The sequence below is a fragment of the Caenorhabditis remanei genome, chromosome X, assembly GCF_010183535.1.
Source record: "Caenorhabditis remanei strain PX506 chromosome X, whole genome shotgun sequence".
Lineage (NCBI taxonomy): Eukaryota > Metazoa > Nematoda > Chromadorea > Rhabditida > Rhabditidae > Caenorhabditis > Caenorhabditis remanei.
In genome coordinates this window covers 1,301,790-1,329,417 of record NC_071333.1, presented here as the reverse complement: position 1 = coordinate 1,329,417, position 27,628 = coordinate 1,301,790, and the positions used below count along the sequence as shown (strand labels likewise).

The following is a 27,628-nucleotide window of genomic DNA, read 5'->3' as shown; positions in this document are numbered from 1 at the left end:
ATACCAACTTTGACAGTGTGTTTCGGTGTCCTGATTGTCCGATAAACTCATGTTTATATGGGTTGGACAGAGCAAAAATAGAACACAATTTTTGTAGTTGACCGTTTTTGACACTTTTCTGTACCAGCATTTCTAGATAGTTATAGTCATTTTAAGTTGAAAGCTCAAAAATTGCACTATTTTGCACTGAAATGAATCGATTGGAGGGCGAAATTACTTTGTCGTTATGTAACTGTGCTCGTACAAAAGATTGTCAACTAAAAAATGGAGTTTTACTCTGTTCGATCCATAAAAAATTATTTTCTGGGACAGTTAGTTTAACCATGTCGCTCTCATAGTTGGACATCTTCAGCTGAAAAAGGTGGGAGATGAAACGTTATCGGCCGGTACTGTAAATAAATCAATTTTACTAGAAAGTTCCTGAACAAAATGTGGTCAACTTCGAAAACCATACTTGTAAACGGGGCCAAAACAGGCCTACCTCGGCCAGCCCGTAACTCGCTCATTTTATCTCTATATTTTGTTTTCAGCCTGAAAATCAAAAAGTAGCCAAAGCCACCATGGCGCCAGTGCCATTCCACGGAAATGTCGAAGAGGAGGATTCAGATGACGAAGACCCGAGGAATGACGTCGAGGGTGAAGGACCTGGAATGCATGAGCTCGTCTCAGATACTGAGGAAGAGGACAATAAAGAATCAGTTAGTGATGGTAAGTGCCTGGTTTGTCTACTTCAAATAATCACATTTCTGTTTTAGCTTTTTCGGTTCAAGTCGATCCGCGAACTCCAGCATTGTCGCCCACTTCTGAGCCTCCAGCTGCTAACGAAAGAAAGTCAGAATCTCCGCTTAAAGTTGAGGAAAATGTGATTGACGGTGTGGCAGATGCTTCGGTAAATCCAACCCCAGCATCGTCAGCTCACAATGCCTTTGACGAAGATAAAGACATTGCATCTCCAGCAAACAATAGATCACTTCCAGAGTTTCCTGCTGTTCACGGCAGCTTACGCTTTTCCAAGCCAGTTACCGGTAATCTAACCACATATTTTCACCGCAACAATCCTGTATATTTATTCTAGAAGCGGAAGAGAAAGGTGACCACTTTGTTGAAGGGGCCAAGTGTTCGGACGACATCGGCAATTTGGGATATGCTGGTAAATAACAACTTTGTCTACATGAGATAACTATATTTCAGTTTCAGACGATGTGGAGCATCTCACATCCCCAGCACGTCTCGTCTCTCTGAAAACCGATCCAGTGTGCAGAGTCACGGGGCAAGTCGTGACGGTAACAAGGTCCCCGCCATGCTTTTTCGCCGACACAGTAATGTTGTGTCAACTCTGCAACAAGATATACGAGGAGCGCCAGAAACGCCACGAAGAACTTTACCAAATAGTTTCGAAGTTCTTCTAGAAGAACCATGGCCTTCATTTATCTCTCCCCTCCCCCTCCGTTTCATTTTTTTTTCATTCCATCGACTAACGTCCCCCACTTCACATTTCTTCACTATACTACCCAAGTTAGGAGACTTCGTTACTGAATTTCACGTAATGTTGCTTCAATTGTGACTCCGCACTCCAAGATTCTCCATGTTTTTCCTTTAGCTTATCCTGTTGATTTCTTTGTTTTCCCATTTTTGTTGTTTTCTATCATTGTTCCCCGATTCATTCCAACAAACTATTGTATTGTTTTTCTTATGTCCCAAAGATCCTCTTTCCCATTTCGAATTGTTAACCAGTTTATTTTCTCATGTTCCATTTTACTTGTTGACTGCTCCGTTTTTGACCCACTCTTCTCTTTCAATGTCCCCCTAGTTGCTTCTAACTCGATTATCTGCTTCCATTTCTTATCTAATTTTAACTGTCCCTCCCGTCTCATTGTTTCTTTGTGAACCCACTTCTCATCCCACTGGAAATCTAATATTTTTCTGTTTCGTGCCTTCATTCCTTCCACACTTTTGTATTATGACCCTGCAGGTTCTTGCTCTTGATTCCATTCTTTTCCACAATTGTTCGGGGTAACTTTTCTCCTATTTTCGGTTCTCTCCATTCACTCTTTCATTTCCTGCCACATTTTCATTTCTTCATGACTGTTTTGATACAAAATGTTCCGTTTGTCCTGTTTTGTGTTCTGAGAATAAATTGCTCTTTTTTGTTATACAAAATGCTTGGAAGTTTCAGATTCCAGTGAGGTTTTTCAATACATGGAAGTGGAAATGGGGTGGAGCCAATTCGATGAGGTGGCAGGAATGTATCGGCTCGATTTGAAGAGGGACCTGTGGAGGGTGTCCGATAGAAAAGATTTTCCGGTAAGAGAAGGAAAAGTAACAGAGAGCAGAGGTACTCTGTGAAAATCGGTTATCAGTGGGGGAATCATACAACCGTAACTAGAAATTTTAAGTAAGTAATGACTGATAACAAACCAGTTATTTTCACGGAAGGACGTTGTATTGTGAGAAGAGAAAAACTGTTCTTTTCAATAAAATATGTATTCGAGAATGTTGTGGGAGTCTTTGAGAGGATCATAAAGTAATTCGTTTAAAATACACAAAAACGTAAAATTTTCAAATTTTAAAGATGCTTCAAAATATGTATTCCTTCTGAAGACGTTTTCTATCGGCTCTTCTTTTCGCGATTCGGCAGAATGATGGTATCACCGATTTTGTGTCATCTGGATGAATATTTTAATGAAATTTTATTCCCCGCAACAGAAAATTATTTTTCTCGTTTTTATAAATGTGTGGTTTGGTCGTTTTTTGATTATCGTGAGAAACTGGGTTCCTTGTCATGAGGTTTTAGTGCAGCTAATATGTTATTCAAAACGAATAGAGGAGATGAAAGTACATGACAACCAAATATGGAGTGTGTTCAGGCCAAAGAGACAGTTCTTTGTATACATTTTAGCATTTGAATAGAGTCGGTTCCAAATGTATAGATTGCATCATTTTGCATGGGAACACGAAACTAAAGTGGAGAAAGGAAGGGATGACGGAATGGTTTTGAAATAGATGAAAAACGAGTATATTGCCCAGTTTCTTTCACGACTAGGCCATTCTGCCATATAGTCCTCAGAGTTATTGAAAAAATGTCTTTACTGCAATTTTGTTGCTTTGAAGTGTTGAAAATGCGATCAACCGAGCAAAATTTGATTTTTCCCGAGAACTTCACTTGATGACGTTCACTTGCGCTACCTAGATTCTAACGCCTCAGAAAAACCAATTTTTTGTAGTATTCATATTTATTTAATTATTCAAATATACAGTAAAAGAAAGAAAAGTAGAGGAATATTAAAGTTACAAATCAAAAAATTTCTCAACCAAACTCGAACTTGGTATCTCCGAAAACTGCTAGAATACCGAGTGTGTCGACTCCGAAGCCGAAGTGGTAGAGGAAGTCTCATTTGTCCTCTAGGTCGAAATACTTGTTCGGCTTTTCGACGTTGTTCACCGATCCGTTCATCTTGGCGGCGATTCTTCTTAAATGTATAAAACTAGGAAAAAAATCAATGTATGCTGATGTGTATCTCACCGTTTTTTCGGATTGATTGATTCCGGAAGACGAGCCTCATCCTGGCCGGCAGAAGGATGGGATAACCGATATCATGTCATCTGAAAGTAATTTTCAATAAAATTTAATATGATCTCCGATTGAGGAAGTGAAATTCTAGTCTATTACAGGTTTTCAAAAAAAAGAACACCAGCCTAATCAAACTAAACCCAAACGTGTGTCTTACCTTCTCACAAACATTCACCAAAACGCAATAATATAAAAATAATAATTAAAATTCATAGAAAATCAAATAATAAAAGTTATCATTTTGACAGGTATTCAGTAACCCATCTCGGAACTGATTTTTCTGCTTCCATCTCTCCTTATATACTCACAGGGCGGCGTTCACTGAATCTCTGCGTATACACTCTCTCCATCCACATCATTTACGACTCGTTGCAAAAAATGATGCGTTTTTTTTTGGATGACTCATCATCTCACTCTGTGTTTTTTTCTAAACGTAGTTTATTCGGAACTGCGAAATTCGAAAGACACTGATGCAAAACTTCACTGTCGTTCGTATGGTTTCACTGCCATCAAGATGTGACGTTGGAGAAAACGAGAACAACGAATTGGTGGGACCCGAGACTTTACTGTCAAAAAAGAGAATGCATCATGCCGTCCCACTTGATATACTGGTGCAAAAAATCGTCAAGTGCTCAATATGCGGTCAACGCGACCTGAGAGTTCTGCGATTATTTCGATTAGCTTCATATACAACTGAATCACTGTAAACTTTGTAGATAACAAGCGCCAATTCATGAGGCGATGATCAGACATCGACCGAGTCATATATGAAAACTGTATCCGCTCGGGAAGCGCGGAAGAAGCTCCACCTCCTCATGATGAGTTCTTACTCGAAAGATGACTGTGGATACATGCGATACGTTAGAGAAGGAGAACCACTGACGTTTTTCCACCGGTCGATCAGACGGGCAGGATCTACGTGATGGGAATGTTGGGACCGGTGAAGATGAGAAGAATTATTCCCTCTCAAACGCCGCTGCAAGAACATCAGGAGAATGAGGACTAAACTAACATGTGTGAATTACAATTATTGTGAAATTATATTTGCCTGTTTTGTCCATATTTTTTCTGAGTACCATCCGAAAATCGGGTGATCAGGTTTGTTGAATTGTTCAACCATTTGTGTATCGTCTGAGAAGGTCGTCATCTGCTGATGAGGCTAGCGACCTATGTTTTGACATTATGCTATCCAGATGTTAATTAGCCGAAATAGCCGTTTTTAATTGTCCGTTGTGTCCAATTCGCATGCCAGTCTGGCTGCCCTTACAACATCAGAATTTTTGTACGATTTTCAATTTGAAACATTTTTTATGATTATGCTGCAAGAATTACGATTAAAATTTTTTTTCTAAAACAAAATTTTACAAGTAAAAAGTTTGGTCTCCAAAATAATTGAATTTGAACTTTTGTGCTTCGCGTCAAAGTGCCATTGAGCGCGATTGCATCGCTTTTTCTCGAGAGGGCCTTCGCTAGAGACCATGCTTTCCCAGTTCAAAAACCGCATAATTTCTCTATGCTTCTTTTTCCTGACGCGTCACACCATTCGGCACTTGCCTCCACTGCTCGCGTGTTTGCATACTCTCGCGTAATACATGTGTTCGCACATTCTATCATCAGTTTTGTTCACTGCCGTCCGGCTGCCCTTACACTGTCTGGCTCTCTCTGCTTTAACATATATCAAAGAACATATGTTCTATTCTCGCACTTTCTCAATTTCAATGATTTTTTGATATAAATTTTGTGCTTTCTCCTTTGTTTTTTGTAGTTTATTCTTTCAAAACTAAAATGTAATTGATGCGCGTAGAATCATAGGTAAAATATAAGGAATTAGGGATTTTCTGTAGAATGTAATGAGAAAAAGTATCGTTAAATATCTGCGTCTTAAAAAACGGCTGGTTGTGTGATGATGGTTTCGAACGCCTATTGAATAAATGACGTGAAAGGGGCTATATCAGAAAGTTTCTACTACTTTACAATTGGAAATGAATTGTTTTGATAAAAACCAAGTTACGGGTTGGAAACAGTTCAGAAATGTACAAATTCAGAATATTCAAAAGTTTCAACATGTTTTCATTGAGTTTCGGAAGCAATGTTCACTTGAAAATTAAAAAGTAAACGGAATATTATCAGCGCCGAATTTCTCAATAAAATCGTTATCAGTGAATATGAAATTGAATGGGAAAAGTTGTATCTGAATTACTTAAGAGTTTTTTTCCCCATCAGAACCACAAAATAGTTAGAAAGAAAAAGGGGTCAGGCGTGGCAATTTTCACAATTTCGTTTTCTACCACAGAGGCAACACTTACCGTAAAACCTGTTATAGAAGTGCATCTAGCGATGCCTGTTCGCAGCAATATAACTCGGTTCCTAGAAAAAATATCGAAAAGCTGCTAACTGACAAAATATAGCTTAATATTTATAAAATATTTCTTTAGTTAGAAAAATTTTCATATCTTCAAAGACAGCCGAGGTAGGATGCTCCAAACTCTTGCTACCATTTTGAACCATTCACAACGTGTTTCGAATATTTTTGCTTTGATTCCTCTCATTTGTATCATACCTGTTCTGATGAATTTATCACTTGTTTTTCAGACATCCAAATGGATAAACTTGCTGAAGCTCAGAAGCAACTTTCGAGGAAGAGAGTCTTCCCTTCTTCTTCCATGTGTTCTTCTCAATATTCGAATTCTTCTTCTTCTTCCCCATCACCGAAAGCAACTGAGAACTCTGGCGGACTAATGCCTTTGGGACAATCTGTTTTTCGTACGGCTCATCATTTGCCAGGAGTATGGGTCACGGAGGTAAGCATGAAAACCGAAAAAGCGATAAGTGACCTGCTTTTGTTTAATATTGTAAATATTCATTTTTACAGGGTCAGGACGATATGAAACGCACCTGCCAGCTGGCATGGATATTATGGGATCCAAAATCTATAAGGTGAGAACTGTTTCGGCTCAACAACTTTTATTGTTTTCTGCTATTTAGATTCCGTATGCCTTGAGAATGACATCAGCACCGACATGGAATGGAATGCCTGACAGAGTCAAGCTCAACATTTTCCAGTTCCTCAACACACTGGAAAAGTGAGTTTTATTCATATTACAAGACTAAGTGAAGTGTTTAGTGTAGGGCAGTAGTTTGGAAAATTCCAAAAACTTGAACAGGCCTAATAAACTTTTTGAAAAAGTCTTGGCCCCACGAGATATACAATAATAGTCAAAAAGTTATAGAGTTTGGTCGTTTTCAGAGGAAGTTGTCCAACTTTGAAAGTGTGTCATGGTAATACTAATTGTCCCTTTGAGTAGATTGTATATGAATCATATAGATCAAAAATAGAACCTTATTTTTGTAGTTGAAAACTTTTCTGTACCGGCTTTCCCTAGAAAGCTATTTATCGACAAAATAATTTCTTCCTCAAATAGTCCCATTTCACTGCAAGAAAGAGTGATTTTTTAGCTGTCGTCTTAAAATGACCACTGCTCTCTAGGGCGTGCCTGTTTGGAAAAATGGTCCACTACAAAAATGGAGTTCTATTTTCAATATATCAGGCTGGTGCATAAGTTTCTTTCTTTTTTTGGATCATTTTTGTCATGAAATTTCTAGAAGGCTAATAACTCACATAATAAGAAATATAGTTATTTAGTACCTATAGCTTATTGTGATTATACCTGTAACATGACGTCTGCCATCTGCTTAATCTCAGCCGTAGACAAGTCAAAATACTTGAGGAACCCTTTTTTGGTACCATTCTTCGTCTCCATTTTTTTCTCAGAAAATGTTGACAAGAATGGGTGATCTATTCAAAATGAAAACAAGCTGGAAAAATTATGTTTAAAAAATTAAAAATGACATTTGAACTAAGCAACTGTAGTTTAGTGCCGGTCGCTGAAGAACGGCGAGGATCAGCAATTTAGGGATGTATGAGTATTTTCGATTTTTCTTTAACGCTAGATAAGGAAATTGGTAGAAATGTTTATTATTGAGTAGAGTAGGCATTGACGTTTCTGAATTTATTTTGTTTCAGATGATTAAGCAATTTGCTTTTTTTCGCAGGAAGCGCGAACTCAACATCATCAAAATCACGTGATTTTTAAGTTTGATGAAGCCTGCTACTCGTGCTTCTGAATCAATCCACTAGATCTTTTGCACATTTTTAGAGCAATGTATCTACTGTTGATTACTTGTAAGGATATAGTTCTGACTTGCTTGAAAGCGTTGAGAAGAGACCTAGACTTCACCCAGGTCTACTACACAAAATTTCTTAAAAGCACAAAAATCATAGCAAACACGCGACCCCCGTTTTATCACTTACTTAAATGGTTTTCTTATCACTTTTTTTGGAATCACTTACTCATGTTGCCTTCTAACTTTTGCACATAGTTTGGCGTAAATGCTCTCTCAGATGTTTTTGTAATATGCTTGAACGTAGCTGAACAATGATTTCTAGTTGCTCTCAATCGTCTGATCATAATTTTTTTGCCTTTAACGTTCTGACCAAAAACTAAAATGTGACAACAAGATAAAGTATTTTTCTATAACTTTCATTTAGTTTCCCATTAAGATCGTCAAATTTTGATACCAATGTCGACTAGAACCAAAAAACTTTCCAAAATAGGCGTTTGGTTGACCACAGAAAACACCATCGTTTTAACGAGCGGAATGTCTAGGCACTAACTTAAAACTGTATTTGTTAGCCACTGAGAAGGTCATTAGAATGCAAAAAAGTTTGGGTCGATAAACAATCACAGTATCTAGAAACCGTGAGTCAAAGTTCAACCTCAAAAAAAGAAAGAAACTTATGCACCAGCCTAATATATGATTTATTAAAAATTCAATTGATAGGACAATCAGTATTACCATGACGAAACTCTGAAAGTTGGACAATTTCACAGAAAAAGACCAAAGTCTTTTGACCGATATTAGAGATCTCAGTTGATTATTTCAACATTCTTTGACATTTTAACGGAGATTGTATAGAGCTTATGTGCGCTTTTAATGCACTTTTCTTGCAACTGGCCTCTAAGGTTGTCAAAGACATCGTCAGAAGTTTTTAGTCAGAAAGTTCTTCAAACTCTTAAAATTTGATGACCAAAAAGAGTACAAAATTTTCCAGAAGTCGTCTGCGGCAGGTCACCAGAAACGACAAAAGGGTGATGGATTCAATTCCTCAAAAGTGTGCCGTTGTCGCCATCCAGGTCTCCGACCCATGGATGAGCTGCAAGGTTATCGAAAACCGAACGACACCCGAGTATGAGATAAAGCCTGATAACCTTACTTTCGACATGTCGTCAGTCTTCAAAAATCCAAGGTTGGTAATTGGAGTACTAGATGTGTCCGTGTTTCTTAGTGGATTCGGGAGACTCAAGAAACTGATCAGCTCATTTCAATTTTGGGGACTTCCAAAGAACTCTCTCAAGGTCGAGAATCTGAGACTGCACTCTGAGGCACCAGACTGTGAGGTTTTCATCTCCGACATGCCATACATTGAGGGTTTAGACACTTTTAAGTACTTTGTCGCCTTGCTGACATACCTGGATGTCCGGGTGTTGAAGAAGATAACTATCCATTCATTTATGGCAATTGATCTGCTTCAACGACTCGGAGACACACAACAATGGAAAACCTGCAATTGGATCGAAATCAGGACTAAAGAGTTGTTCCACTACAACCAGCTCTTCAATGAGTGGAGAGGGACAAAGATCGAGATATGGGGATTGAATGAGAAGTCATTAATCACCGAAAAAGCAAACAGCTATGTGAAACCTTATCTGGAGAAACGGCTGGGCTCCACATACCATATTCGGAGTGTTAATGAGTAAGTAAAATAGACTTTTGTATTTGTTAATATATATATTTTTTAGAGAGGTGAAGTCGGAGTCGCAGAACCATCATATCCCAACTGTCCTTGGCGCGAATATTCTTCATGTGACACTCCATGAGGGATACTTGAAAGGGGTCGTTGAACCAGCGGCCAGTTCATCTCAAGCGGGTGCATCGAGCTCGAATTGTTAACCAGTTTTATTGTTTCTTCATTTGTTGACTGCCACGTTCTTGACCTACTCTACTCTTTCAACCATTTCCATGTCCTTAAGTTGTTTCTAACTTGATTATCTGTTTCCAATTTCTCATTTAATTTCAACTCTCCCTCCCGTCTCTTTGTTTCTTTGTGAACCCACTTCTCATCCCACTAGAAAATCTAAAACCTCTCTGTTTTGTGCCTTCATTCCTGTCATACATTTGTATTCTGACCTTGCAAGTTCTTGCTGTCGACGCCTCCCATTCTTTCCCAAAATCGTTCGGTGTATCATTTCTCCTATTTCTGGTTTTTCCCATGCATTTCTCTTATTTCCTGCCAAAGTTGCATTTCTCCTCTTCCACTTTGATACAAAATGTTCCGTTTGCCCTGCTTCATGTTGTGAGAATAAATTTATCTTTTTTGCTGTATGAAATGTTTTGAATTTCCAGATTCCAGTGAGGAGTTTCAGTACATGTAAGTGGAAATGAGGTGGATCCAATTCGATGAGGTGGCAGGAATGTGTAGGCTCCACTCGGAGAGGGTCCAGCAGCAAGTGTCCGATTGAAAATATTTTACTGTAACAGAAAGACGATCTGTTTGCACAAAGAGTGTTCTGAAGTGATATCCTTTCGCTCCCTAATGGCTGATTCACAGCGTTTCGTGATATGTAAGTGATCCTCAGTTCATTCACTGGTGAAAATTACCCCGAATCTTCAAATTTTTGCTCGTTCTTCAAAAATTTAGCCTCAAAATACTTCCGATGAGTTGGATACCTTAAATAAACAAACATTTCGACAGGAAGTAGCTGAAAAGGCATAAAATCACAAGAACATAATCAATTAAATGAAAAATGCATGACTACCAATGCTAAAATTATTGATTTTCGGAAAAAGAATTAATCTTCCTCCCAATATTATAATTTTTGAAAGATTCCTGTTACATTCGACCAATTCGAGCTTCACGATTTTTCCCGCAATTTTTTTCCAAGTAGAATATGTCATAATTGCTCTGAAATTCAATAAAAACCATTGACGCAACCCAGAGAAGCAGGAAAAAAATTGTTGCCCTTCCACGTTTGAATGGATGTTGTCATTTTCAGCAATTCGTTCCACCAATCGGTAATTTTTCTCCAAAAATGATAAATATACGAGTGAGATGGGATTTCAAAGAATTGATCAATTCATTCTTTCCTGGTTTAAAAAAAAATTGAAAAATTTGAAGTTTTCATGCAACCACTCAAAAAAAATAGCTAATTTTTTATTCTTCCACGTGAAAAACCGTTTTTTCGTTTAATAATTTCATGATGTGAATGATTCCTGATAAACGGTTGTTCTCTCTAAAAAAAGATCCTTCATGACCGTATTTCCCATCGGGGGTCTCGCCGCGATTTGACGCAACGCATGCAGCGCTCTTTTTCTCTGCACTTTCTCTTTTTTCCTCTATATCTCACATTTTTCAATGGTTTTTCTTCAATTTCAGAGCCATTTTGATTCTTCCAATAGAAAAACTAAAGGAAAATAATCTTAAGCCCGAACTTTCCAAATATTAATGGAAATATTCCAAAAATATGTTATGAAAAGGTGTTTTGTCAGGTTTTCCTAAAATCGATAATTTTTGCTATGGCAGTTGTGAATTTTCCGTCTGCCTCGAATATATTCTCGTGGTTCTATGCATTTTTATCTATTTTGTAATGAAAGCCTTGCTGTTTCAGGTACCCAACTCATCATAAGTAGGTTGATGCCAACATTTGAAGCGAATCGCTGAAAACAATACTGGTGGATTGACACCCCCATTCGTCACAGACAGGAGACCATTCACATATAATTTCTGTAAGTTTTTTTTTTCTTTAATAGTCATTCTGAAATCGAAACTTGAAGGAATCGCTTCTCGCGCATCAGCTGGAAATTTAAAATAGCCGGTTTCAATAGTTTTCTTTGCAGAACTGTCGTTCGTGTGGAATCACTGCCAACGAGATTCAAGCGATGGAGGCGTTAGAGAAGTCGATGAACAAGGAATTTGTGTGACCCGATGAGAATACGATCCTCAAGAAGGCGTTCAGATGAAAAGGAAGAAGAGTGACAAGAAGGATAATTGAGAGAATTCCGGAGAATTTACTTTGGTGCCCGGAGAGTCTTCTGGAGAGGAGGAGCAGGAATCTTCGACATCTGATTCTGCTGAATATCCTGGAGACGTCGGTTCTGGGAACAGGAATAGTAAGAAGTGGAACGAAAACGTGGGGATTTGGGATATGAAAATTTCGATTGAAAAGAGATGTCTGAACGATCGGATGATGAAAAGGACGCAAGAGAGCGGTACGAAAAAAAATGCTTGGCGCCAACGTGTTCATGACTCGGGAACGTCTCTTCTGGAGCCACAGAATGCGTTGGATGTCCTAAAAAATGCTGAAACAGTGAAACTATCTGCACTTTTCCGTTTGAGTGCAGAAGATGTGTTATGTGCCGGAGGTACGGTTTTGATGAGCATCAAGGAAAACAGCATGTGTGGAAAAACTTTGAGAGGCTCCGCTCCTGTGATGACCTCTGTTTTTTTCAGGATTCTTCCTCATCGAAATCTACCATGAAGCATCAGGACCACATGCCGGTGTCTATTGTGCCGTACCAGAAAGCGAGGCCTATCTGTGCTCTGTCGTTGCTCTTACACGCTTCCAACGTTCATAATCTGAAAATGCCGATATCGTCAGGAAATAATGAAGTACTCGGTCCGTTCCAACAAGCTCTCATGCAACTCGCGAAACATTTCACTGGACAGAAAAATCTGGGGATTTATTTGGCACAAATGGCCAATATCGTTTTTCAATGTATTGCTGTTCACTGGATCACTCGAGACAAAACTTCAGTCACCCCATCAACCGGTTCCGATTACGCCAACGATTCTTCCACCGAGGCCAGCTTCCATTCAATTTCCCGCTCCGGGGCGGCCGAGAACTGTAAGTTGAGAAATTGTTGATTTTGGTAGAATTCAAAAACTTTTCCAAGCATTTCTCTCAAAAACTGAAATAATTCATATATTTTCAGTCCTGCTGGTATTCGTGCTCTTGGTGTGAGAAGGAATACAGAAATCCCGACCTATTTGTGGATTGTTCTGTAAAATACCTTGTTCACGAAAGCTCAAACTGTGGAAAAGGCAACTTGATTTCTAACACGAAGACAACTCTGCAATCGCCAAAAACCGTCCGCCAGGCATGGCATCGTCTGGAACTTCTGCGGCATGTCGAGAGATGTTCCCAATCGATATTATCTACACTGACATGCTACGTCGACATTTTTGGACTATTGAGTTCATTCAAGCGACTGGAAAAAAAGCTGCCACAGATTCTAGACTTTTTGGTGAAACCGATCCCCGTGCCAACTGTTCAATAAAACTTCCCCCGACCGATTCGAGACTTTGCGAGGCCGGAACAAGCTGAAGCATGTTGATTTGTTCCAGAGACATCCACTGATGGAACGACGGAGTCCACGGCTGAATCAGTTAATTTTCGACCTTGCGACGGTACATAGAGTGGATATCCAATGACTACCATTTCAAAACATTCCATCTGATTCGATTGTGATTTGTCCACCGGATTACAGAAACATCCTTATGACACTCACGTGCTATATCTGTGATTTGGCTTACGATAATGTCAAAGAACTCACCACTCATTTAGATGAACATCCCGAACGATGGTCCGTTTTGTAAGTAGCCGGTGGATGGACAATGCGAGTTGCAGGAGCATTTCATAACGAAACATGTTGTCAAGATATCTGGAGCCCTGGTAAGTGTTGAAATTCCAAGAATAGCGCAAAATTTCTCAAAATTAAAGAAATGTTTTCTCTCTTCAACAAAATACACAAAACCATCGTTCTCTAGACATCTGGACAAACCGACCACTCACCCTAATCACTCTGTTTTTCAGTGCTGCGCCTACTATCAAGAAATCCATCGCTTCATGTCGTCCGACCTGATGTACGGGGCCAAAAAAAATTGTCAAGTGCTCGAAATGCGGTCAAAAATCTCCGGACGTGGCAACGAATCGCGTCCAGATGCAACGATGTCACACACAGGCGCTCAGAAGATTCCAATGAACATAGTTTACCAAAGTTTTTGCCAGTGTCGGAGAGAACTACGAGCACAAGTGTCCGAACGCACACAAACATAGCTACGTGTAAGAATATCAACCGAGTAAACTGCGATGATTTTGTTTTGGTTCATATACATCGGAATCGCTGCAAGCTCCGTGGAAACCTGACGCCAACTCAGGAAGCCATGATCAGACATTGACCGAGTCATAGGAATACTACATCCGCTCGGGAATCATCTCATCCATATTGTCCTATGTCTTCCACCACTCACCTTCGGTCGTCCCCATCATGTCGGATTCGAATCGAACATCGCCGCCGTTGGTGGATTCACTGCCAACGAGATTCAAGCGATGGAGACGTTAAAAAAGTTGATGATTTTAATTGGTGTGAATTGATGAGAATACGCTCCGCAAGTAGATGTTCAGATGATAGAAGAAGCCAATTGATAAGAAGGAAATTTCAGAGAATTCCGGAGAATTCACTATGGAGACCGGAAGAGTATTCTGGAGAGGAAGAATTCCGCAAAACGTTGAATGAGCAGGAACGGAAATAATGAGAAGAAGACGAGAAAGCTGATCGAAAAAATGCTTGACGAGAAGGTGATCAAGAGTCGGGAACGTCTTCTGGAGCCGGAGAAGGCGCTGGAAATTCTGAAATATGCTGAAACAGTGAAGCTCCCCTCCTTTTTCTGCCTGGGGTACGGTTTTGATGCGCAAAACTATCGTACTCTGGGCATCCGGGTACATCGACCACTCCCTCTAATCACTCTGTTTTTCAGTGCCGCGTCTACTGTAAAGAAATCCATTACTTCATGTCGTTGCACCTGACATACCGGTGCGAAAAAGTCTTCAAGTGCTCACGATTCGGTCGAAAATCACCGGACGTGGCAGCGAATCGTGTCCAGATGCAACGACCTCACATACAGAAGCTCAAACGATTCCAGTGCATAAACTGTCTCAGAGTGTTCGCAAGTGTTGCAAGTGTCGGTTCGATAGTATTTGAGAATCAGGCAGAGCACAGTAAGCATATGGTGAGTACTAAAATTCAAAGATTGTTTTTTTTGAGACAGAGGTTTTTCAAAAAACATCTAAACGACGCTCGTGTGTTCCGATTGTTACGGAATCGCCTTCAACTACACCGCACTCAACAATCCTCACTGAATCGGAAGTACCTCACTGAAGGTGTCGAGACATCTGCATGTAAAGGGAGCAGTGTGGTGGAAGTTTGACGGAGCAGTTTAGCTGACACGAGACATTAAGTGTTGCGTCGAAAGTGATTCATATAGGTTTTGAAGTCGAAAAATGCGCCTAACAATCCAAAATAGGTCAAAAACTATTTAAAAACAGAAAAATTGTTTTTTCTGGAATTGTCTGAAACGCTCGAGAGTGCGCCAAAAGCAATTTATGAGTATAATATAACAGTTCCGGCTACTTTGTATTTAAGGGCTATGAATAGCCCTTAAATAATTCTTTCATTTTGCAGATATCTAACTTCATGGCATCGTTCGGTGGTGAATCAAGAACAAAAAAACATTCGGATGAACAGAGATTCCTGACGACGTCATTAAAACGAGAAGTACAAGAAAGTGATGGATGTTTCTATCCGCTTCTAAGAATTCTTCTCTGTTCAAGATTGAAAACAACCATGATCCGTTTTGTCTTGATATTAACCATCAGAAGAACAACAACTGTGTCACCGAACCGATGAAACTGTAACAAGTGGAAACCAGACAAGAGGTCGTACCGCTGCAAACCGGGTCATTTTTGATGACAGTGATTGCAAGACATGTCACGACACAAACATTGGTGTCGAATTCAACAACTACTCTTCTGCGGATACATGTATATGATCTTGAGCTTTTTAGTCCAAATCATGTCGAAGCAAATTGATAGGTTAGACTTATTGAAATGATTCTGCGTTCATCGTTAACAAATATTCAGGAAACGTGAAGATTGATGCTACTGACTTTGTTTACCTACGTGATAGCAAACAATTTCACATCACCACGATGTGCGGCGTCTATTCCAACAGTTTCCAAAGCCTTGCCAGTTGCTTCGCCAGTTTTCTGAAGCTTTATCGATTTTTGGAAACATTTAATGTGTTACATTCTATATTCTCTGTACTGTTATTACGGCATTCTCTACCATGAGTTTAAGAACTCTAAAAATCTGATCGAGCAGGTAAGTTTCTCCTAAAGACTGTTAGCTAAGCGGTCAGTCAAATCGTTCTTTTGTGTACAGTGGTTACACCGATTAACTGACCATTCAGCTTGATGTCTGGAGATCTTTTGATGTCTTTTTGAAATTTATGTTTCAATGTCATATATCTATAAGAATAGGCGGTCACGCCGATTTTTATGGAATTTTGATTATGATATTGCAGAGCTAAAGAAACATCTGTATACATAAATGAATAACTTGTATTACAAACATCTTTCCGAGTGATGTATTCTCGTCGCTGCTGGTCTTTTTCTCCCCCCTACCTCTTTCCACTACCAATACTGAAAAGTGGGCTAGTAGGAGAAAGCACGGTATTAGAGATGATACGTGTTTTCAAAGATTGTTCTACTTGAATAGATGACAAACAAAAAATAATTCACTTTACTAAAAAAATATAGTAACATGAAAATATAGTAACACTCCGATAGCCGATCTGAAAGGCTCTTGAAGTTTTTGCCTGTGAATACCTTTATATACCGCACAGAAATAACCGGTTAACTCTCGATGTATGTCAAATACACTCCCTTAATCGGTCTCCCATTATCATTAGCCGATATTATATCCGCAATGTTTTTTGTTAGTTCCGTTTTATGTCTGTTCAAAAAAAATGAACGGATTTGAGGATTCATACAAGAAACAAAACAAGGTGTTTGAACAGGTAGATGACGGGTACTTTAGGAGAGGAAATGACGACCTAGTGTCTCCCCAATTTTTTTGAATTTTGTATTAAAATTCAGAAAATAATAGTTAATCAATCTAGAATTCAATATTTTTACTCGGTTTTTTTAATCAATTGAAGTTGTTATTTTCAAAGTTTCATTGATAAATAAAATTCTTCATATGTTCTAGTTATAATCAAAGTAAAATGTCAGAGACAAGATCAAAACTCTCATCCGCCATCTCCTCCTATCGATATCATCATGGTTTTTGTAGAGCATTAACGGCATGTCCTGAAAAATCAAGTTGGCTTTGTTTTTGAAGTTTTCGAGAGAGTTGCGGCTTACCAAAATTCATTTATCCCAAAACAATGTCGTTTTACATTTCTAGCTTTATTTCTTTCGGTAGTAGCTGTAGCCACATCTTCTGTAACATTATAGTTGATATTTTTTGCATGCACATCTGAATGACTCACGTCAAATCCGCCGATTATGATGAACAACCAACATTCGTCCACCAATTTAATGTTTCAAACTGGTCTGGTAAGCGCATATAAGGTTCTTATTTGGTTTTTTGGGCCAACGAAAAAATTTTGAAAACACTTTTGGAAGAACCTGAAAGAGGTACAGGAACGAAGAAGAAACCTGATTGGTAGGTTCTGGAGTCATCGTCAGATATGTCGCTGGTAGGAGCAGTTGTGTTATCATCGATGTAGCTAGAACATGGTTTTCAGACTTATGCACTACTTCGGCTGCTTGTATGGGAAATTTTTCATCATTTATAAACGAGCACATTTTCTATTTACAATGGGCCTCCGATTTTGGAACGGAGCCGAAATAGAGACAAAAATATGAAGATGTTTCGAATTATTCATTCTTCCAAAATTAAATCTGAAGATTTCATATCTTCCCAAAAAAATACTGTTCCATTTCTATTTTCCGAATGTGTATGATATTTAAGTCAGTAAAATTGAGCCAAAAAATTCTATTACATCAAAACTAATCCATGCAGACTATATCCAATGAACAATTGTACCAGAAAATCAAAACTCACCATTTCAGAACCATTCATCAAATAAAATAACTACACAGCAAAAGAATAAATATATTTAGTATTCCAAAAAAATAGTAAAACTTGGGACCAGCATTCCGATAGCCGATCTGAAAGGCTTTTGTTTTTTTGTCTGTGGACATTTATATACCGCACAGAAATAACCGGTTAAGTCTCGATGTATGTCAAATACACTCTCTCAATCGGTCTCCCATTATCATCAGCCTATGCTATATCCGGAGTGTTTCTCGTTTCGATCGAGTTATGTCTGTTCCCGAAAAATGATTATACGGATTTGAGTCTTCTTCCTTATCATTCGCCCATAACGTAGCCGTTTCGTTTTTATTGCTGTGTGTTGTGTTGTCGGATTTTTTATCTCTTCCTGACGATCTAAGTGGATATAAAAAAGTGATTGAGTAGAGAAACCGGTTCTAGGAAGTAGTGAAATATGTGTGCATTTTACAAGCAGTGCATTCTACAAATCAGTTAAATTTCTAAAGTTTTCTGATAAAAATTAATATTCTTGCAAGTCTTCATAGATGTCTTTTCATTCCATAACATTCTAAATTTTGTATACCTGACTCTCATTGAAAAATCTTTGATCAAAACATGTTAATCGTCTTTCCTTCTTTGTTTGAGATGCTGACATATTTTATTACTACAGTTGAACAATTACTTTGTTTTATTTAATGTTTTGTCACATTTAAAATAAGTCATCATTCAGTAGAAACGATCAGGTCATATTTCAAATGTCCAGCTGCTTGTTTCTCCTGAAAAAAGTTGCTGTAGGTAGTTATTGGTAGTAAACCAATTCCTTGTTGAGAGGTGAATTCATAAACCAATGAAAATTCAGTTTAGATTAACATAAATTTATTTACTGTTATTATAAAAACAAAACACCAGAGAGCAAATTAAAAAAATTATTATTTCATTTTTCATCGTACTGCTCATACCCGCAGATGATGTTGTGGACTCTGCCAAAGGTCATCCGGATCTTCATGGCAGTTCCAGGGCTGATCTTGGCCTCCTTGCACCAGGCCATGCTTGACGCCCGGTCGAGGAAGCATCGGTAGAGATGGGATCCATCGATTCCCTTCTGGGCAATGATCTCTGCCCTTTCGGGGTTTGGGTAGAATATCTGGAGCCAGTCCAAGATGTCGGCGGTCTAAAAATTTGTAGATTGTTGAGCTTTTGGTTGATTTGATGTCATTTTTTGAAAATTGTACTCTTAAATAAAACAACAATTTTTAAATAAACTAATTTAAGTCAAAATTTCGGATCTCCCACTGCAATCGACCCTTTTTTTGACAACTTCAAGCTGGAGAATGCGATTTCGCGCTGTTTCTCAGCTAAAACTGTTATTTTCAAAAAATTCAGCTTGAAATACCAAGAATTACGCAATTTTTTCTGGAAATTTGATGTTCTTGTTTTTCAAACCAGCAGAGCCGAATAAAGGCGATTTCAGCTTCATTATAGACTATTCTAACCCAACAATTTGGTTTTTCAACATTTTTCACTCAAAAACCGCTTTTTTCGTCAAATTTACCTTTGAAAACCAGCTTTTCCCTCTTTTTTAGTTTTCAAGACAGTTTGTTTCTATTTTTTCAAAAGAAGTCAGAAAGTTTTGTACTTATGTACCCTCACGGATACATACTTCAACAGTTTTCCAAACAAAAAAAAAACTCACCGTCCACTCCTCGTAGTCCCATTTGTTGCCAGTGGGGAGGATGACGTTCTCGACGACAGGCTGAAAATTTTTTTTTTTTTTTTGATGTGGCAAGGTTTTGTTTTACCCAGATTTTGACATGGGTGTGCCCGGCTGGAGGAATTGTGTCGGCTGCAGGCTCTACGTGTCCCTCTTGCTTGTCGATGACAAATCTTTAATAATATTAATAACCATAATAACTTAAATACAAAAAATTTGAGTGAAAAAGAATCTCAGTTGCTGTTTTCTTACCTTTTTATAACACATCTGTAATTTTCAGAATGTGTCGCTATAGGATTTATCTAGAAAAATACTGAAATCTCCTACTTGTTTGTCTAAAAATCAACTTATACTGAAAGTTCGGCTTCCGCACAAAAAAAAACAAATTTAATTTTTAATTCGAGTTTTTGTTCCCATAAGCTAGAAAAAACTGCAAAAAAAGAACTTTGGCTAATTAATCCAAAATGTACTCAAAAACATTGTAAATTGTGAGAAAATTGATATTTAATGCTACTACCATTGCGAATTTTTCTTTTTCTTTCTCAATTTTTTCCACTCACCATTTAGAATTCGAATAAAATCATAAGGAAAACATAAAAAGTTCGGGGTAGAGCAGCTCTGCCGCTCAAAGGGGGATTAAATGATAGAAATGAGGTTTTGAATGAGTCATTGCCTCCCCTACATTAAATATCATCAGCGGGGCGCGTTTTCACCACAAGACTGAGAACAAAAAAACATAAACAGGCCAATTGAAAAAAGAAGGGAAGAGGAAAAGGAGACAAATAAACTAATTTTTTTCTAATGTGGTGTTTCGTCTCCTTGGCATCTCAATTTGATGCGAACCGTTATTTTCTTTGAGTTCTTACCTCCAAAACATATTGAACGATTGGAAAATAAAAGTTAGTCAATAATAATCAGAAAATAATTTTTTGGCCTACATACAGTAGTTAGCCTTGGGGATGGTGACAGACTACAGTCATATTTGTGAAGTATCCTCTCTACTATGGGCGGAGCGTTTTGCCGATCTGTTCTACTGACTCAATCAGTCTTTTTCCTCCCTTCAACTCACAGTTTCTCTTATTATGCAACGCAACGCAATACATGACGCAAAGTGAGAACATCCACGGCCTCTCCCTTCCTTCCCCTTCTTCATTTGGTGTAAATATTCAAATGACCATTAGGAACACTTCCTCTTCAGCGGATCTCACCTACAAACACCATACAGAACACTGAAATCACGTTCCTTAGATTCAAAATACGTTTTCAAACTTTTCTGAAACTCAACAGAATTTATATTAGTGTAGATTCCTTTTAATCCAGTGAAAGATCATTAAGTATTATATCTTTAAAAAGCCTACATGTTCTATTTCTTCAAAACCTCAATGCAGAGCACAGACTCCGAAATCTGAAAATCTTATTGAATCTATCAAAGACTATTACAATTTAACTGAAATACGTGAAAAAATTAATTGTTCGAAACAGGTTTGGAGAGAAAATTTTGAGGGAAGAGAGCATTACTGTAAAAATGACGATGAGTTGCAGAGAAAACAGAAAAGCGAGGGAGAGAAAGAAGGAAGGGGAATCAAAAGGAAGAGAAGTGCAGCGTAGAACAACGAGAGAGCTTGGACGCTTATTTCTCGCCTGAAAGAAACTGTTTTCTATCAACTAAAACATGTTTTTGTTCGATATGCTCACCACTTTCTCTGCTGATTATCATTAGTCAAACGGAATGACATCATCTTGTTTTCCTCGAAGATCCTGGTTTTCCTTCTTTGTAATCATGTAGAATAACACTGATTTTACTGACTCTTTTGTTAGAATAGTATATACGTTATATGGCAAATGAAATTAAAACTTACCCAGCTTGCAGAGCTTTTTCGACGTTTTGGTCATTTTTTTCATAAATTCCTTTTTTGACATATGAAAACACTTTATTGATTATACAGATCTAAAAACTCAAGTAACGTACCGAGTTTGAGCGACCATTGAGCATCAACATTCTCCTCTAACTCAAAACTACAGTGCTCCACATAATGAAACGCCACCCTTCAAAATTTTGAAAATCTCAAAAATGAGAAATGATTAATTCTCGTCCATAACCGTATTGAGAACTTTTCATAAGTAACATTTATTAGTTTCATAACAAAAACAAACTTGGTATAGCAAACTGAGAAAATTCCAATGTTTCAATATTTTCGTTTTTTCCAATCCCCAAAATGATACGCCACTTTTCAATTTTTCCATTATTCCTTGATTTTTCTTTGAATTCTTCATATTAAAACTCTGTTTTCTGCTGGTTTATTGGTTTTCACACTGATGGGTCGCAGAAAATTGTCGGCCGATAATGAAAAATGCCAGATGGACACTCTAACTTCACAAAACTCATCATTCAGTCAAATTTCAAAAGAAACAATTTCTTTGGGAGGTACACTCTCTCCATTGGTTGTAATTCAGTAGATTATGGGGCGAAGATTATTTTGGAAGGACGTCCACGCTTTCGGACCGACACAAACGCAGAACCATGCAGTTTGCTAGGAATTTAAGATCCGCATGTTCCTAAAATGAATGTCGAAATTTACTTTCCCGTGCCTGCAGACACTGTTTGTCGAGTTTTATTGAAAAACTAAATTGTAACCCTTAGAGAAATGTAAAACGCATCGCCTACAACAGAGATTCATCGTGATAACCTCTTAAATTTGCCACGAACCTGCTAAAAAGATGCTCAAGTTGAGTGAGGGTTACGGTAACTCTTCATTGAACTGGAAACCGGCTCTAGACCTGTTTATACTCTAAAACATAAGCTAACACATTTTATCTCCCTTACGATTGTTTATTATAAGTTTAATTATATAAGAAATATGATTATAAAAGTAAGATAAAATTATAATGAAAGCTCGAATCAATCTCGATAATCGATGTTCTTCCGGATTCTTCTAGGCTATAACGCATATTCACAAATGGAGGATATTCGACACCGTCTGATCTTGAAGTCAACATCACTGTCACAAAGCACATCTGTTGGATTTCGGTATCGGGGGCGGTTAGCTGAAAAACAGGTTTAAATTAAAAAAATTGATTTGAAAAAATGGACTCATCTTAGATAAAACAAAATTCTCTATCTAATAGGATTCATGGATGTAGACGTTGATGGCGTCGTGGATATTATTGGCATATTTTTTCTAAAAACAAGTTAATGACACTTCCGAATAAATAAAATTGATATTATTCTTACGTTGAATCATGACAGGGTTTTCCTTCTTTTTCTATCTGGACTATTGGGATCTGATAGGTTCACGACAACTGACGAGCTACATGAAGGAGTATCTTTGGTCTTTTCGCTAGTACTCGTGACCCTGAAAAATAATATTTTGATCTCTGAAAGAACCTCGAATTGTTACCATTCGATGAATCTTCGATCTATTTCGTCGGATTTTTTCAACAACTCCTTCAGAACTTCCTCATCTGGTAGAATTTGAAGCTGATAGAAGATCGTGCTGATTTGAAAAAGACTGAGGTCATAAACTGGGTTTAGAATCATAGGGTCTGTGAGTATACTCAGAGTTCTGAAAATCGATTAGAGGAATGGTTGAATTCAAGGAATGGGATTCTTACTTGTTTTATATGAATGCTGACGAATATATCTCTTGAAAATTTCTGCTCTGTATATGAAAAAGTGATTCGCAGACATCTTGGAGACTGATAAAAGAAGCGTTTTCTCCTTTTTTGAGAATATGTTTCAGCATATTTGTTGTGGTTTCAGTGGAACATTCACGATCGAGTCTGAAAACTAGTAATGTATATTTTTTGAGCAATCTTATGCAGAGTTTTTCCTTTTTTAGCAACAAAACTAGTAAAATTACATTTTTATCAGCAACTTATAAACATACAGCTTCGTTAAAAATGTTGTAAACTTTTGGTTTTTTGGTCAATACATTTTTCAGATCAGTTAGATTAGCATGAAATTTCTGGGAAAACATTTATTTCAAAGATTTCGTTATGCACACAAAAAATCGGAACGAAAAATCGTGTTTCACAATATTTTTGGACATTTTTCGAAAATCGCAAAAACTTGAGAAATCGCTTTTTTTTTACCCGAGCGGCACATCAAAAAGAGAAAGTAAAAACCATAGTTGTCAAGGCCCGGCCGGTAGAAACTTTTCAAGGCCCGGCCCGGCCCGGCCCGAAGGCCCGGCCCGGCCCGGCCCGAAGGCCCGGCTTCAAAAAATGATCCTTTTTTTCCAATTTTTTTTTCGAAATTTTTTCAATTTTTCATCGGAAATGTGACCATTTTTGACTATTTCTCAGATTTTCTTCTAATTATGACTGATAGTCGAAAATTTGACTTTTTCGCAAAAAAATTCAAAAAAATTTGAAAAATTTGAAAAAATTGGACTTTCGCGCCAATTTGCCCAGGCCTTCGGGCCGAACCCTGATTTCGCTGACAAGGCCCGGCACGGCCCGGCCCGGCCCGGGCCTTGACAACTATAGTAAAAACAGTGTTTTTACTTGTTTTTTAATAAAAACAGTCCTGGTCTCCACTTTTTGCTTTCTGGAAAGTTTCTAAATTTCACAAAATCGCCCAAAAATTTTTAACAGTTTTGTCTGAAATCCAAAAAAGTTGAGCTGATTTCTGAAAAATTGTACATCGTTTTGGCTATCGAAATCCAACATTTTATTATTTTTTTTCGTTTACATAAATAAAAATTTGCGTATATAAATTATGTGATAGCTGAAAAAGTCAACTATAGCTGTTACAAAAAACTCATAGAAAAACCCCCAATAAGAAGAACAATTTTTTGGGTTTTTGACAATTTTGAGAGCAAAAGTAGCTTATAACAAAACCGTAAACTTTTCCGAAACATTGTAGACAAAAATTGATGAAAAAACTTTGAAATACATATTTTTTCTAAAAATCTCTATGTGATAGATCTAGTCATCGGACAATCCTTTGGATTTGTGTTTTTTTTTTGTAGAATCTATCGAATGAGCGAATAAACTCTCAAGTTTTGGGGGGTCAGTCGGGTTAAATTCCACGTAAGTAGAGATACGGCTGTTGAAGAACCTGCATGGGATTCATGACTCATACCAGAAATTTCCGAGAAAAGTGCAAGCTACTAGTACTCTGAAACAATGTCTTACCTCCGAAGCATCCACATAATTAGAAATTTATAGGTATTCAATAATAATCAAAAAGGAAATTTTCGGCCATCATTCAGTAGTTAGCCTTATTAGTGTAGAACTGACCACGTTCTCCTTTACGATGCACCCTTTCTACAATGGGCGGAGCGTTACCCCCTTCCGCTCCCTGTTCTACTGACGCAATGAAACTTTTTCTGGTTCTCTCATCACGATTTCTGCCATCACGCAACACGACGCAACAACCACGCAACAACCACGCAACAACAAAAACCGTTTGTTCAAAAAATTGCGCCATCTCTGATTATGACGCAAAGTGAAGAACAACCGCGGACCATGCCACCTGACTCTCCCTCCCTTCCCTTTTCCCTTTTTTGTGTTCCCTTCTCTTGCTTTATAAATTTTATGGCACGTTGGAAAGATCAGTTTGCCGTTAGCATAATTCATTAAAAAGCTCAATACAAGCGATGGAAAGTTTGAAAGTTGTTCCGACTTAAAAGTTTGATTTTAAATTCTTAGTTGTCTCCGTGAAAAAAAAAGTTTGTCAAAAATGAAAATGTATTCGTTGAACTGCCAATCAAGAAATGTGGAAAATTTCGTTAAAATGTCTGCACGTTCTCATGTTATTTGTTTTCGGAATTGCTATCACTATGTTGAGATTTGCCTCAAATAACTGAATCTTGTCCTCCTGTCTTTTGCCAGCTAAACTGATCCACTAATCCTAATCCACATCGCTCTGTCAATATCCAGACGACTCGACACCATCAGTTAGGTGACTTCCGATTCAGAGATGGTTTTTGAGTGCGGTGTGGTTGAACGCGATTCCACAACAGTCGGCAAACGCGTGTTGTTGCTAAAAAAATCAGAGAAAACAAGACTTCGTTTTTATTGGTTTTGAAAAACTCTGTCAAGAGACTTTTCTCATCGTCTCTTGCGCTCCCCCTCCTCTTTCTTCCCTCCTTCTCCTCTTCTCGTCGACCCGGTCGCCCACTATATATTCATCTCACACAAAGAGCCAAGAAACCCTGACAGCGACTCAAAACCGTATGAAAAAGACAGAACCTTGGTTAGTGTCGAACTTTTTTTCGAACTTTTGATGAGCTTAGAACTTTCTGGCGCACCTTTGTCATAAATTAATTTATTTATCCACAAAAATTTTAATATTGCTGCAATATCACAATCAACAGCTTTCAACTAAATTGCAATGATAGCGTGTTCTCACACATTTCTAAAAACTGATTGGAAAAACAATTAAAATCTCCAGACATCAAGCTGAATGGTCAGTTAATCGGTGTAATCACAATACACAGAAAAACGATTTGACTGACCGCTTAGCTTTAGGAGAGAGAGAGTCTTTAGGAGAAGCTTACCTCTTAGATCAGATTTTCAGAGATCTTCAACTCATGGTAAAGAATGATAGAATAACAGTACAGAGAATAGAGTATGTGAAAGAATAAATGTTTTAGGAAATCCATTTAAACTTTGGAAAGTTGATGAAGCAGCTGGCAAGGGTTTGGGAACAGTCGAGGTAAACGCCGAGCATTGTGGTGGTGTCTAATTTTTTCTATCACGTAGGTAAACGGAGTCAGTGCCATCAATCTTCATCTTTTCTTCACTGTCATCAAAAATATCCGGGTTTGCAGCGGTACGACTTCTTGTCTGGTTTCCACTTGTTACAGTCTCATCGGTCCGGTGACACAGTTGTTGTTCTGCTGGTGGTGAATTTCATGACAAAACGATTCCATTTTGTTTTCAATCTTGACAGGAATCCTTCTGTCTGGTACTCCGTATGACATGGGAATATTTCTCTCTTCACTGCTGATAACAACTCTACGCTCTTTTGGCTGGCAAATGAAAACATACTTTCTTGTACTTCTCGTTTTAATAACGTTGTCGGCGATTTATGTTCATGCGAATGATTACTCTTTTTAGTCCACCAGCGAACGATGTCATGAGGTTAGATAGCTGCAAATAAAAAGGATAATTTGAGGGCTATTCGAGAAAACAAGTGAGGTCGCCTGAATCGTCTAATAATGCTGCAAAATCGCTTTCTGGCGCACCTTTGACGCATTTTGTGAAATTTTCATAGTTCACTTGGGCACCTTTATGGAATTTTTGCTTTTGGAAAGGGATCTTAAAAGTCTTTGGCGGGCATAGAGAAATTGTTGTAGTATCTGGCGCACCTTTGACGCATAGTGGCAGCTAGGCACACTATTGACTCATTTTCTTTCTTTAAAACGATCGAGGGCGCCACAAACAAAAATTTACGTGCTTGATGCGATCAACAAAAAATCTGCCAACATTTCGGACAAGTTCCAAACGATTTCATGCCTGGCGGACGATTTTTGGCAATTGCATCCGTGCAGACGTGAGTTTGATAGTCGAGTACTCTTTTTCACAATTTGAGCTCACTCGAGCGTGGTATTTGATGAGATGATCGACAAATAGGTCGAAATTTTCTTATTCCTTTTTCCACCAAAAGCACGAACACCAGCGAGACTGAAAATAAATACATAATTTTCTAGTTTTTGATAGAACATGCTTGGAAAGGTCTTTGAATTAAACCAGAATTGAAAATTTCTCAACTTACAGTTTTCGAAAAATTAAACGGTTTACATCTCGTAGGGACCTTAGTGTTTGGAATACATGGTGTTCTATAATCGTGAATTTTCATGATACATTCATTCTCAATATTGAAACTACTTCCAGCAATAACCGGGAGCAAGTAGTTGAGCTGTTCCTGCCTTCAGTGGGAGAACTGTTGGCGGAATCGGAGCTGGTTTATGGTGTGGCTGAAATTTTGTCCCGAGTCAGTGATCGGAAGGAGACAATCGATATCGGTCATTCGTGTTCTCTGATCTTCGTGTAGCCCATCTGAAAAATGGTATGTGATTAAAAAAAATAAATTAAATGCTTTGAAAAGCGTGTGGCTAGAACGCTCCGTCCGCTTGACTGTTCACTGAAGCAAAAACTAGAAAACTGAAACAATGCTCAATCTATATTGGGTTATGAAAATCGTCACATGAGCGGAGCCTATTACAATTTCAATCTTTCCACACATTTTCGCTAGATGCGCATCAAAACCGTGCCTCCAGCAGATCAAACTTTCACTCTGAGTTGAATGCCTTCATTCTCGACATGATTGACGTTTCCAAATCATGAACATGTTGGCGCCGAGCATTTTTCCATCCC

General features: G+C 38.1%; 6 protein-coding genes across 6 annotated transcripts; 4 read left to right on the top strand and 2 right to left on the bottom strand.

Annotated features, from left to right (window-relative positions):
* Nucleotides 1–6,171: 6,171 nt before the first annotated feature.
* Nucleotides 6,172–9,583, top strand: GCK72_022320 (uncharacterized protein; the record flags this gene model as incomplete). Its single annotated transcript, XM_053734758.1, has 5 exons — nt 6,172–6,372; nt 6,444–6,508; nt 6,574–6,654; nt 8,685–9,386; nt 9,433–9,583. The coding sequence occupies 5 exons, from the start codon at nt 6,172–6,174 to the stop codon at nt 9,581–9,583; spliced, it is 1,200 nt and encodes a 399-aa protein (XP_053578324.1).
* A 2,711-nt stretch (nt 9,584–12,294) lies between these two features.
* Nucleotides 12,295–12,967, top strand: GCK72_022319 (uncharacterized protein; the record flags this gene model as incomplete). Its single annotated transcript, XM_003106795.2, has 2 exons — nt 12,295–12,534; nt 12,623–12,967. The coding sequence occupies 2 exons, from the start codon at nt 12,295–12,297 to the stop codon at nt 12,965–12,967; spliced, it is 585 nt and encodes a 194-aa protein (XP_003106843.2).
* Nucleotides 12,968–13,922: 955 nt separating this feature from the next.
* On the top strand, nt 13,923–14,206 carry GCK72_022318 (uncharacterized protein; the record flags this gene model as incomplete). The annotated part of the gene is made up of 2 exons (XM_053734757.1): nt 13,923–14,082; nt 14,133–14,206. 2 exons carry the CDS (start codon nt 13,923–13,925, stop codon nt 14,204–14,206), a joined length of 234 nt encoding a protein of 77 aa, XP_053578323.1.
* Nucleotides 14,207–14,253: 47 nt separating this feature from the next.
* On the top strand, nt 14,254–15,376 carry GCK72_022317 (uncharacterized protein; the record flags this gene model as incomplete). The annotated part of the gene is made up of 3 exons (XM_053734756.1): nt 14,254–14,337; nt 14,448–14,699; nt 15,152–15,376. The coding sequence occupies 3 exons, from the start codon at nt 14,254–14,256 to the stop codon at nt 15,374–15,376; spliced, it is 561 nt and encodes a 186-aa protein (XP_053578322.1).
* A 3,147-nt stretch (nt 15,377–18,523) lies between these two features.
* GCK72_022316 (uncharacterized protein) lies at nt 18,524–19,567 on the bottom strand (the record flags this gene model as incomplete). The annotated part of the gene is made up of 4 exons (XM_053734755.1): nt 18,524–18,760; nt 19,283–19,342; nt 19,389–19,457; nt 19,553–19,567. The coding sequence occupies 4 exons, from the start codon at nt 19,565–19,567 to the stop codon at nt 18,524–18,526; spliced, it is 381 nt and encodes a 126-aa protein (XP_053578321.1).
* A 2,971-nt stretch (nt 19,568–22,538) lies between these two features.
* On the bottom strand, nt 22,539–22,838 carry GCK72_022315 (uncharacterized protein; the record flags this gene model as incomplete). Its single annotated transcript, XM_053734754.1, has 2 exons — nt 22,539–22,653; nt 22,699–22,838. The coding sequence occupies 2 exons, from the start codon at nt 22,836–22,838 to the stop codon at nt 22,539–22,541; spliced, it is 255 nt and encodes an 84-aa protein (XP_053578320.1).
* Nucleotides 22,839–27,628: the final 4,790 nt, after the last annotated feature.